Below are 13,287 nucleotides of genomic sequence, written 5' to 3' on the forward strand. Positions count from 1 at the left end.
ATAATGTTCAGTAAATTCAGTAGATAAAATAACTGCCTCTTGGAATTGAACAAAAGTGTTGGTATTAGAGAGAACCTTCTGTAGACCCACTGAGAGAACCTCCAGGACAACTCCAAATCTCAACTAATATCGCATCTTCTGTAAGAAACTTTTCCCAGTCTCCCTTCATGCTAATGCCTTCCCTCTGAAATGATTTCTGGTTTATACTGTATGTATTTTGTTTGCACATAGTGGTGCCTGTTGTCTCCCCCAGTAGAGTGTGAGCTCTTTGGGAGCTGGGATTGTTTGGACCTTTCCTTTCATCCCCAGTTCAGGGAGAATTTTGTTGTTGAGTCATTTTTCAGTTGTATCTGACTCTTTGTGATCCCTGTTTTTTTTTTTTTTTTTTGAAGGGGTGGTTCTTGGCAGAGATACTGGAGTAGTTTGCTATTTCCTTCTCAGGCTCATTTTTCAGGTAAGGAAATTGAGGCAAACAGAGTTAATTGACTTGCTCAGTGTCTCACAGCTATTAAGTGTCTGAGTCTTAATTTGAACTCAGGTCTTCCTAACTTTAGACTTGGTGCCCTATCCACTGCACCATCCAGCTGCCCTGAATGGCACATAGTAGGTACTTAATAAATGTTGGCTTGACTAGATACACATTTCATCCTGCTCTCACTGGTTTTGATTTTTTTTTCCTGCCAGCTATCTGTATTTGGAGAACTTTTCACTCCAGGAAGTTTGGATGCTTTGAGTATTCCCACATCTATTAAAAATGTTCATACATAAATATTTGTCTGTCAGTGTTACTCTGGAGTGATGGCATATAATAGTTTGGCACTCTATTTCCATTAGGATTTAGTTGTTGAAATCTCGAGACTATCTTGGGGTTGGTCTGTAGTCTGTTAGTATTATAAAAGGTCACGAATGCTTAGTGCAAAGCTCTTGTCACTTGATCATATCTTTTGAGGTAGTTGGCAACCTGCAGATAGGTTACAGTATCTCTCAGCATCGTGGTTATCATCGTTATTACTATCACCACTGTTACCTTGTTCTCATCTTTTCAGATGATATCCAGTTAGAATCAGTCTGAGGATAGGTCACTATCCTGAGGTCATATCCTGTGTTTATATTGGATGTCACCAATATAGCTATCACCACAGTTTTTAAAGCAAAAAGCTAAAGAGATAAAGCTCAATTTTATTACAATCTTAGAGTATGTGGGGCTTTTTGTCCTCTTTGGGTGTATCTTTTAGCAATGTACAAAGTGGGTTACCTCTTTTCCCTTGCAGACTGATTGCACATTATGATTGCTTCAAATGAATTAAGAGTATTGGAGAATGTAAGCTCATCTGCAGGGCCCTGAAAGTATGTTTGGGACCATTCCAGTAGCAGATGGGACAGAAGGGTTGACAATGAACTTTGTCCGGATCCCCCATGGGTTTAATTTCTCCCACCAGGCCACTCTATTCTAGTTTGGAGATTATGAGTATCCGTCATGGAGTCATATATTAATAAAGTCTTTTCTGAATTTCTAAACTCTTTGCAAATAAAGATTGTTTCATTCTTTGCACTTGCACCTCTGTTGGTCTGGCACAGGACCTTGAATATAGTAGGTGTTTTAATAAATGCTTGTGGATTGATTGATTAAGTCTAGGCTGTTGGGTTAAAAAAAACAAATTATTATTATTAGTCTCATTTTTCCTCTTTTTACAAATGAAATTCAAGTAGAAATGGTCCTGGAGTAAGTTGCTATCCCTGTGGGGAGAGTTACATATGCCCAGGGTTACTGTAGGGACTCAGCTTTCTTTCGGAGAAGGGAAGCTTGATTTGCTTTTGAGTTAAATGATAAAAGCAACTTTGTGAGTGTCGGCTTAGAGTGGGGAGGGGGCTTAGTGGAAAAGGGAAACAAGGGTGAAGCATCCCAGACTCCCCTTAACCCCAGTACATTTGCCACAACATTAATGCTCTATAGACTATTTACAGGTGGATAAAATGTACACCAGGCTTCCCAATTTTTACAGCCTTTCCCCTGTATCATCTCATTTGACCCTTGCAAGTATGTGGGGAGGTGTGGGCTATCATTATTCCCATTTTATAGATGAGGCAGACTGAGGTTAAGTGGCTTGGAATCACAAAAGCCTGAGTTCCAATCTTACCTCAGAAGCTTACTATCTGTGTGACCCTGGGCAAGTCACATAAACTCTCTCAGCCTCAGTTTCCCTATCTGTAATACAGGGATAACACTATAACCTAAATGACAGGGTTATGAGGAGCAAGCAAGATTGTATATATCAATATAAATGCTAGCTAGTATTATTGCTTTTGTTTTAGTTATTATATGAATCCAGACTTCCTGAGTTTCTACCAAGTGCTGAATATTCCATAATTTCCACTGGGAGGAAATGTGGTTTAGGGGTTAAGAGCCCTGAATTTAGAGCCGGGGACCAGGTTTCAAGCCTCAGCCTCACCAATAATGTTGCAGCCTCTTCCTTTCTGGGCCACCTCTCCTCATCTGTAAAAAGAAGATATTGGATTAGATGACCCCTAATGCCCCTTCCAGCCCTAAGTCTAGGCTCTGATGACCTACTACTGTTAATTGAAAAGAACAATTTGGGATTTTCTCTTGGATTGATCTGCTGCATTCTGCCGTTAGCAAATCAGAGTGGCATGCTTTGGGTCTGACTCTATAGGCCAGTCATCAATGTCAGAGAAGAATCAGTGACCTTCCTAAGGTTAATTCTTTGTGTCTTCCATTCAGCTTTGAAACATTCCCAGCACACGCTTTTCTCCTCATAAATCAGATTTAAAAAAAAAAGTATAATTCCTTTCAAAATGTCCCTGTGGCAAACTTACTATAAACTAAGGAGGGGAGGGAAGCCCTCAGGCAGGGCCTTAACCATTTCCCAGTGCCCCCCTCTCCCATCCCCCAACCTGAGTTAACTTTTTGGAAGGCCATAGCTCTCCCTAGCTTTGTGATTTTTCACACAGTGGCGGTAGGGGTTAAGGGCTGGGGCAGGGTTACCATATTCCCACCTCACTCCCTTAAAGGATATTTTTATTTTTGGAAACTTAGGTTGAGATGAATTTCCTTTGATGTAACTAGAGTCAAGTAATTAAGTGTGTATTTCAACTGATGCCTTTTTCCCCCTAGTGAGAATCGCACATTGTTGGCCAGGAAGGTTAATGCTTTGGGTCTGAGAGAGAGAGAGAGACAGAGAGAGTTCCTTTAGCCAGAGACACAGAGTTCCCTTTGGGTCTAATTAAGTTACACACCTTTCATGTTAAAGGATTGGGGGGGGGTTCTTCATTCCAAGCCACCTGAGATTGAATATGAGTTAAATATTCCACCATGACCCCCAGCCCCTCCAGCCTCCAACCTCCAGCCTCCAGCTAGGTTTCTGAAACTGAACTAACACCCAATTTGCCTTTTCCTTTTGATCTCAGTGAAAAGCTTTTCACTGTCATTTGAATGCCACCAGTACTTTAAATTTGGAAGCAGGGCGCCTTCGATTCTGGGTCCTTTTTTCATTTCTTTATGACGCCAGGGCATTTGGAGGATGCACAGACCAAGTGGCTCCTGGTAGGATGTCACTGGAAGGAGTCGGCAGAGGACTCAGAGATGCTCAGATAAACTGAAAGAAAACTTCTCTTAGAAGCCAACCTTATCTGATCAAATAGAACGAATGAATGAATGATTCAATGGATTGGTGGATGGATGGATGGATGGACAAATGAATTAAAAAAACCATTTATTAAGACTTACAATGATGAAGAAGAAATAGCTGATTATAGCAAGTTAGAAGTGTGCCTGTGTGCTCTCCAGTGTGTTTAGGATTGCACATAAAGGGAGATATGTAGTTTAACTTCAACAAACCACAGGCCCCTCTCTTAACGAATAACTAGATTCTATTTTAAAAGGGAGGGAAAGACACACACAGACACAGACAGAGACAGAGACACAAAGAGAGACAGAGAAGAGAGGGATAGAGTGAGGAAGGTAGGGAGGAGGAGGAGGAGGGGGAGAAAGAGAGAGAGAGAGAAACTAATCCTAACTCTTAAAAGATTTACTTAAATACAAAATGAACTGGAGAAAAGAAAGGTCTTCCTTCACCCCCTGCTATGATTGCATTTTCCACCTCCCCAAAATTAAGTCAGGATTAGCTTCTCACTTTAGACCCCTATCTTGAAGATTGTAGAGCCCTTCTCTAAAGGCTCCAGTCTGGGTGATTGGATGGCCCCTGGTTTAGGCGGAGGGGGAGAGACTAGATGAGGTTTAAATTAGACTTATCTACTAGCATTGGGAATTTTGATATCTGCCATTGAGGGATTCACGGTCAGTTTTTGAAGACTTGCACTCAGGCTTGTTTTAGAGGCCTCTGTCTTCTTTGCTGGTAAGTATATGATCTCTTGGCCCACGTTCCATGAGAAGAGAAAAGATCGAGGCAGAGTCTTGAGCGGGACTGGTTGGGTGGTGTGGAAGGAATCTTTTCTCCTCCCCAGTTGATAGTTCTTTTCATTTAAATTATACTTTGAAAAATTGTTCTATTAAAAACAAATTTAGACCAGAGTTTTTCTTTTCTCTTTCTTTAAAAAAAAAGTATGTATGATACTGATTAGCAATATTCTCAGTCAACTTGTAATTGAAGTTCTCCTGTATTAATTAAGGGAAGACTCCGAACCACTTGGGGGAAAAAAAAAACCAAATAAAAAGGGAGGAGAACAAAGTTAGGATGGAATTAGCGAAATCTGTCTGCAAATAGCCTAATTTATTTTCAAAGGCTTCGTTTCAGCGAAGGCAAACAGCGTTGCCAAGGAAAACCCTTTGGGAGACGAGAGGGCTGCAAAGATGTGTTGGCTGCACAAGCCGCATTGTTTGTAAACAGAGGTTGGGTGAGATTTGCCGTGAAAAGAGACAAATCACGGATGCGACTTCAAGGAGTACCAGGCACAGAGACACACGACGGCGGTGGCTGCGGGGAGCATCTGGAGCAGTCTGGGAGGAGCACGGACTCCAGGATAAGGTGACCTGGCCCAAAGGGAGATCGCAGCACCTGCAGGAGCTTTGGGGCCGTTCGAGTCCTCTCCATGGACAAACGTGTTTGTCTATGTAAGTATGTGTGCATATGTAAATACATGTACATATGTACATACACACATGCATATGTACACACATGTGTATGCGTGTGTGCATGTATATGTGTTTGTGTTTTTTATTTTCCCCCCTTCCCCCCCCCCCCACAAAAAAGGCGGTGTTGTGTCCGGCCCGGGGATGGGGTCCGAGCTGAGGCCCAGGAGGAAGAGGGAATGCAGTGGCAGCACAGAGATGGAAGGAGGAAGGGAAGGGGAGAGCCAGGCCCAGGGTGGGAGGGCTGCCTGTAACTATACCCCCAGCAGAAGCTGCTGCCGCTGGGCCTGGGGCGGCGGGGCGGTAGCAGCAGCATCAGTGGCTGCAGCGGGTTTAGACCCTCCCCCTCCTCTGCTCCCTCCCTCTCCATCTGCTAGTGAATGAATCACGCGCCAAGCCGCGCCTCCAGCGGCCAGCAGCGAAGCTAGAGGGCTGGGACCGCGTCTCTTAGCGTAAAGGCGAGAAAAGCAAGCAGTTACTTTGGGCTTCCTCCAGGGCCCTCTGCCTTCTACCTCCTTGCCACTCCTACTGTACCTAGCGCGAGGAGGCAGAAGGCGCTGATGGTGGAAGCTACCCAACACATAGCCTCCGCTTGTCCATCCGCCCCCCCCCCCCCCCCCCCGGCCCCCCGCCCCAGACCCCCACCCCCCCCTGGCCCCCCCCATACCTGGCCTGGCCCTTACCGACCCCGCTCCCTCCGCCAGCACCCTCTCCCCTTCTAGCAGCCGGCCTGTCTCCCTGGGCCTGAGCAGAAGAGACAGACGACGGTGAAGTGTCCCTGGCTCTTCTGTGGAGCCGGGGATGCCCAGAGACTGTCTCGGCGCCTGGAGGAGGAACGACGCTCGGTGACTCCGAGGCTGCCTCGGTTTCTCCTTTGGATGATCCCGATCCAATCTGGGGACGGGGTGGGATCCTGAAAGGGCTCGCAGCTAGGGCTTGCTTCTTTTGCCTGGAAGTCCAGGGGCTGCCCGTCCAGAAGATCCCTGCCGCCCCAGCTCCCAGTCGGTCGGTCCGGGTGTGCGAAGGCGAGCGCAGGGGTGCAAGCCTGTGTGTGTGTGTGTGTGTGTGTGTCTGTGTTTCTGTGTGTGAGTGTGTGTGTCTGTGTGTGTTTCTGTGTGTGTGAGTGTGTGTGTCTGTGTCTGTGTGTGTTTCTGTGTGTGTGTGAGTGTGTGTGTTTCTGTGTGTGTGTGAGTGTGTGTGTGTGCGAGTGTGTGTGCGCGTGTGTGTCTGTGTCTGTGTGTGTGTGTGTGTGTGTGTGTGCGCGCGCGCGCACGCGTGCAAGAGACCCACGGGGGAGGGGGCGCGCGGAACCCAGGGCGGGAGTAGGGGCGGTGACAGCTGCTGCGGCCGCCGCTGGGGCCCGCAGCACCCGGGCAGGGTGTCGAGTCCCTGCAGCGCAGCGGCAGCAGCCAGATAGCCGGCTAGCAGATAGCCTGTGCGGCACGGTGCGCCCCGCTGCTGCCGCCGCTGCTGCCGCCGCCGCCGCTGCACCCCGGGCTGGGGCTGGGCCGCCCACGGCTGCTGCTGCCCCGTCCGTCTCTCTCCCAGTCTCCCTTCCTACTCCACACCGTGTGGCTCTGCCTCCGTCTTTGGGTCTGTCCCTGGGTCTGTCTCTCTGTCTCTGCACTGCTTAACCTCGACCCTCCTAGCCTCTGTCTCCTCCTTTTTCTCCTGCTGTCTCCTCTGTCTCCTCTGTCTCTTCCTTCCCTGCCTTGGACGCTTCTGTCTGTCCGTCTGTCTTCTCTGCTCCGCCTCCCTGCTTGTTTCCTCCCCACGGGCTGATAAGGCTCCGCTAGCCGGCAGCCCCGTCTGTCAGTCCGTCCGTCTATCCTCTCTACTCCGCCTGCCGCTGTCTGGCTCCAGGAGGGGTTGAGGAGGAGCCTCAAGAAACTAACTCCCTTAAAAAAAAAAAGCCTCCTAGGATAAGAGCAGCCGCGGGCCGGCCCCCTCCTCCCGGCGGCCCCCCACCCCTCTTGCTTTCCTCCTCCCTCCCCTGCCTACCATTCCCACTGCATCCCTCCCCGTCTCCTGACGCGCCGACTGAGAAGACGCTCTTTTCGCGGAGGAGAGGGGGACAAGGAGGAGGAAGAAAGGGCAGCGGCAGCGGCGGCGGCAAGCCCTCCTCCAGGCGCCCCGGATTGCCTCCAGGCGCCCCGGATTGCCTTCAGGTGACGATGCTCTGGCTCTCCCCCAGCGTCCGGGCTCTGGCTCCGCGGCAGTGGCTGGCCTCTCCTGGGATCGCCTTCAGTGTCTGGCTGCTGCTGAGTAACCTGTGGGTCCAGATGTCTCTGGCTTCCTCATTCCTGACAGGTAGGGGGAAAGGGGAAACAGAGGTAGTGTCCCTAGGCTGCAGTGGCTGCTGCAGGCGGTGCTGAACAGTCTGAGGAGGCAACCTGGGAGGGAGCTCTTGAAGGGGCCGGTAGCGGACAGAGCAGGGAGTTAGCTCAGTTCCTTCCGTCCTGGTAATCGCCTCGCCTGCAGAGGCTAGCCAAAGCCTGGGACACACATCTGGCAGAGGAATATATGTGAATTGGGTGATAGGCACGGAGTCACTGGAGCCGCGGCTTGGGGCACAGGCAGGCAGGGAGAAGACTGATGATTTTCACGTGGCAAGAGTTCCCTAGACCCGGCGCCTGGTAACGCGTCTCCGATCGCGGGCTCCCCTCTATCCTTCGAATGCTTGCCTGTCCCTCTTCCCCGACTCCCAAATCCAGGCGGCATTTAACTATCCCTGTCCTCATTCAGGGTGCACTTACGGCTAATTCTCTTAGCCTACGAGCTTCTTCAAGTCTCGGGTGCTACTGGAGCATCAAAATGCACCACTTACCCAAGTCTTAAATTTAAAGAAAGTAGCGCGTTGTTTTTTTTTTTTAAGGATAATGTTCGCAGGATATAATTATATGTTTTCAGGCAGGTGAAGACCTAAGCTATTTTTTTTTTTCTGGAGGACATACTTTACTGACACCTGGTGCATAAAAAAGGGTGTTGAGTCAATTTCTAGTAAAAGCAACAAGGATTACGTTTCAAAAAGTGATTTCAGGCAGGATGATAAAAGGCCGATCGGAGAGGGGGCCGGGGCAGAGAGCTCTAATTGGGTCCATTTTCAATTTTTACCCAAGAGTCTAATCAGATTTTTTTTTTTTTTTGAGGGAAAGATGTTAGATTAGAACGTCTCTATGGCTGTAGAATAGTTATTCACTCATATGATGGTTACACCAACTGAGAAAGACGGTAGTTTACTCAGTGACAGGGAAAGCCTGTCCCTTCTCCCTCCCCAAAATAGAGCCAAAATGGGCTTTAGGAGACCTGAATTGTTTCTGTGTGTTTCATTTTAAAGTTGTTTATTTTGGGGTGGGGGATCACTGAATGTCAGTAAAAATAAGTTTTTTGAGGACTGACTAGTCCCTTTTTGGTCTTCGTAGCCCTGATGACTAGCAGAGTCCGGGTACAGAATGTAATTATCTAGTGGATTGGAATGAAGACAGATCCCCTGAATGGTCACAGACTAAATGCTGCCGTGTCTAGGGGGTACATAGCGGGTATTCAAAAATGTTCAGTAACAGTGGCACTCCGATCCACTGCCTCCACCCTCCCCCCTCCCCCAAAAGAAAGGAAAAAGAGGAAACCTAATCGGAAGAATTTCTGGAAGAGGGTGGGAAGGAATCAAAAAAGAGCCACTATAAAATCATGGTGTCATTTTGTTATCAGCCACTGAACTAAAACTCAATTTAAAAACCGTCTTGATCTCATCACAGGTTCAGTTGCTAAATGTGAAAATGAAGGTGAAGTGCTCCAGATCCCTTTTATCACCGACAACCCATGCATAATGTGTGTCTGCTTGGTAAGTCTGAACCTCCCCCAGTAAAGAAGGTTTAGGGCCCTGGAGGCGGGGAAGAAACTATATGTAAAAGGAAGTCACTCCTATGAGAAAATCATTGGTATCTGATGCTTTTATGCAATCCTGGCTTGTTTCTGAGCTTTGCTAGGGAGAGGAAATTCCGGGCCTTGATTCTGAGAATCAATCACCCCCTCGACATCAGAGTCATAGAAGTCAGCTGAATATTTACATTGGGTGATATCCTTCCCTTTGGTGATGGTAGTTGCATTATTGCATCTGAATCCTACATCCCCCTAAACTTCATACCCAGGTTGTTACTTCTTAAGAGCCCATAGAAAGCCATAGATAGCATTTAAAGATAATGGAGAGAGGGGTGTGGCTTCAGTCTGGGAGAGAAGAAGTATATGTGGTGGGGGGGAGGGGAGGCTGAGTGAGAGGTGGGTGTAGCTAAAGGCAGAATGAAGATTAGTGAGCAACCATGGGTACTTTGCCTTTTCTGACCATTAGGTTCAGAAGGACAGAGAATCAGTATCTGACTCCTGTGTTATGGAGGTTGGAGGGTGAAGCTTGTTTCTAGCAGATAACAGTGACTCTAGTGGGAATAGCATGAATTTAGAGTCAGAGGATCTGGGTTCAAATCCTGACCCCGCCACTTACTACCTATGTGATCTTGGGCCATTCACCTCACCCGTCTTGGCTTCAGTATCCTTGTCTATAAAATGAAGGGGTTGGCCTAGATGGTCCCTGAGAGGTCCCTTTGAGTTGAATAATCTTGAGTTATCTTTAACCATAAGTCTACCATTACCATAACCTACCATAATAAACAGGGGTTTCATTTGTAATTTTTTTGTTTTGTTTTTTGTAAATTCTCTTTAAAAATTTTGTAATTGAAGAGTAGCTATTTAAATAATTGACATAACCAGAAGAGAGGAATTGGCTTATGACACTACTAAAATGAAATCATTAGGCTTCTTTCTTTCTTTCTTCCTTCTTTCCTTCCTTCATTTCCTTTCTCTTGTTCTTTCTCTATTTCTCACTTTCTCTTCATCTCTTTCTCCTTTTTTCCTTTCTTTCTCTTTTTTGCTCTCTTTCCTTCTCTTTCTCTTTCCCTTTTTCTTCCTTTCTCTTTCTCTCTTCCTTTCTTCTTTTTCTCTCTTTCTTCACTTCTCTCTCTCTCTCTCTCTCTCTCTCTCTCTCTCTCACACACACACACACACACACACTTTAAGTGTTTTACATGCCGTTTACCAGGTCACATTTTTTAAACAAAGCCATACGTGTCTATAAAACCCCACTGGAAAAGCTAAAGGCAGCGACGGCTTCTGTTTGTTGGCGTCCATGGTGAATAGGTGAAAGTGTGCTTATCAGTTTTAGCAAGAGCCATCTGTGTTTAAGCCACCCAGACTTTCCCCCAATAAGTGGTGAGGTCAGCGTTAAGAAATGATAAATGGGGATCAGGAATGATTAAGTAAGATCTAAGGATGAAGTCAATCAGTGGCGGCAGAGGTGGAAAATGTATTGTCATTAGGATTTTAAAGAAAGATCAAGAGACCCAGAAAGAACCCTGCTAGAGAGCTGGTGGGGTTTTACAGTGGAGAGTTTAGGTAATGATGTGGATATACGGGACTGCTTGACGGAATCCGTTGAGGTCAAATCTTGGCTTAGTCGAAGATTTATTAACTAGTTTTAAGGCAAGTAACCTAGTTCAGACTCCTTTTTCTTTATTTGCAAAATGGAACTGAATGATTCCTATTTAATCTCCTAGGGGTTCAGAGGAAATTACTCTAATTAGGTAATATTTAAGTGCTTAGAGTTCCAGAGATAAAACATGATTTTTCTCCAAGAAATTATTTGAGTATTACAATGTAAAGCGATGAGGGGCTTTTGGAAATCTCCTTCCATTTCCATAAGCATTTTTCTTTTGTCTTTGTATCCCCAACACCTAGCATAGTGCTTGGAACATATTAAGTGCTTTATGGATGCTTGTTAAATGAATTAATAGTTGGAGGGAAGTATTTGAAAATATCTAGTAAAACTAAGGAAATCATTTTCAAAATAAAAAAAAAAGAAGGAAATTCTACACCTTTCTCTGAAGGTACATATTGTTTAATGTGTCTGCCCTGGTTAGTTCTGAAGTGGATCATAAGATCATACATTTATAACCTCAGTTCAACCACCTCATTTTTCATCTGGGGTAAGTGAGGCCCAGAGATAAGTCATAGTTTCCTAGCTTTAGAGCTGGAAGGTTCCTTAGAGGTAAGCTAGTCCGGTGCTTTCATTTTATAGCTGAGAAAACTGAAATTAAGTGACTTAGTCAAGGTCACAAAGGGGTTAAGTAGAGGCAGTAAGAGTGAGTCTCTGGGTCCTGCCACTCCAAATGTACTTCTCTTTCCCACGACATTGCTCTGGGAAGATGCATTCTGTTTAGAACATTATCGTACAAAGTTAGGAAAACCTTGGTGTAGTTCAGAGAGACGATAGGACTATTGATTTTTATCTGCCCCTAAAGAAACTAGAACCTTTGGGGATCATTGATGGCTAGTATGAGATCAGCAAGAATTATTTTTTAATAGAAAAATCACTTGCACATATTTGCATAGCATATGTTATATATTATATATGTATATGTGTCATATACAACACATATTATATATAACACATGCTATATAATATATATTATATATGACAAATACATGCATATCTATTGTATATATAAGGCATGGAGATGACCCAGTGTATAGAATGCCCAGCCTGGAGTTGGGAAAATTCATTTTCCTGAGTTTAAATCTGGCCTCAGACACTTATTAACTGTGTGACCCTGGGCAAATCACTTAACTCCGTTTTTCTCAGTTTCCTCGTCTGTAAAATGAGTTGGAGAAGGAGATGGCAAACCACTGCAGTATCTTTGCTAAGAAAACCCCAAATGGGGTAGCAAAGTATTGGACATGACAGAAAATGACTAACACAAACACATTTTCTACACACGTGCATACATACACACACACACACACACACACACACACACACACTCACTCACATAATTTGGCAGTTAGGTGGCACAGTACATAGAACGAAGGCCTTGGAATCAGAAAGACCTGAGTTCAAATTTGAGCTTAGACACTATCTGTGTGACCCAGGGCAAGTCACTTAACCTGTCTATGCCTCAGTTTCCTCATCCAAAATAAGAATAATAATAGGACCTACCTCCCAGGATTGTTGTGAGGACAAAATGAGATGCTTCTCAGAAAGCACTTTGTAAATTTTAGAGCGCTCCATAAATGCTATCTATTATTATTATTAACTATGGAAATTGGGATTGCTAATGAGCAGGAACTAAGATGGATTCTGCCTGCTGACAGACCCATAGACATGATTGGGAGTGCTTGAGAGTCTAAATTCCAGGCAGTTCAAAGCTGAGAAGCCTTCATGGAGTGCAGAGCATTGTATAACCTCTTTGGTCAAGTGCGGTCACTAGAGAGAGGCTTTAGAGTAGACCTCCAGTTCATCTCTCTTTCTGGATGTGCCTGCTTCCCTCTAAGGTTGCCCACCATAGAATCCCAGGCACACTTGGTAATGGAGCGATTGCAGGGCTATTTAACTCTCGGACATCTGAGGGTGAATGGAGAGGCACCCCTAGGAAGAGGAGAGTGAGTCTCTGCCTCCTGTGGGCCTCCATTTCCTCATCTGAAAGAAAGAGAGGGTTCGATGGGATGATCCGGAAGGTCTCTTTCCAGCGTTAAATACTGTGATTTCATAGGGGGCCAGTTTTGTGTTCGCTAGAGATCTGAGGAGAGAAGTGAAGAAACGGTGAAATAAATGATGGATTCATGGACCTCAGGGACTCCCTCAAGCTTTCCAGTGTTTTTCCTTTGAGCCTTTCAGGAGTGCCCTAAGAAGCACCTACTCCATGGGATGTAGTGTTAGGATTCCAGCTGACCTGTGGGGAAGCTTACATTGGAGCTGGTTTTATGTATGTACTTTAATAGGGTATAGAATAGTGTAAACTGTACTTTGGATGAAGAAAATAGCCAGATTTGGTTTCTGCTGGGGCAGTTTTCTGGCAGAGAGACGCCTAGCGCTCAGAATAAGCTTATATCTTATTTCATAACATGTAAGAAAAAAAAAAACGACCTCAACATAAGCCTAAAAAAAGACGTAAAATGTTACAGTCTGGAGGAAATAGGTGGCATGGGGGCCTGTATATAATTACAGTGTAAAAGTTCGAAAAAGCCCACAAAATCAACTTTGCCCGATTTAAACTCCTGGCATTCGGAATAGTTTCAAAGGTGGAATGAGCTCATTTCAAGGGGGATGCTGATGATGACAGCGAGGGCAGTGGTAG

The 13,287-nt window shown here is 45.6% G+C and overlaps 1 protein-coding gene across 2 annotated transcripts in view; it reads left to right on the forward strand.

Moving 5' to 3' along the window:
* Nucleotides 1-6,783: 6,783 nt before the first annotated feature.
* The window catches only part of BMPER (BMP binding endothelial regulator), a 289,084-nt gene continuing 282,580 nt past the window's right edge, over nt 6,784-13,287 (forward strand). For both annotated transcript variants that reach the window (XM_027863683.1, XM_027863684.1), the window contains exons 1-2: nt 6,784-7,417; nt 8,863-8,948. In XM_027863683.1, the coding sequence (XP_027719484.1) occupies nt 7,282-7,417; nt 8,863-8,948 (222 nt within the window). In that variant the 5' untranslated portion in view covers nt 6,784-7,281. The remainder of the gene's footprint in view (nt 7,418-8,862; nt 8,949-13,287) is intronic.

This window comes from Vombatus ursinus, unplaced genomic scaffold, assembly GCF_900497805.2.
Source record: "Vombatus ursinus unplaced genomic scaffold, bare-nosed wombat genome assembly UNPS02014773.1, whole genome shotgun sequence".
Classification (NCBI taxonomy): domain Eukaryota; kingdom Metazoa; phylum Chordata; class Mammalia; order Diprotodontia; family Vombatidae; genus Vombatus; species Vombatus ursinus.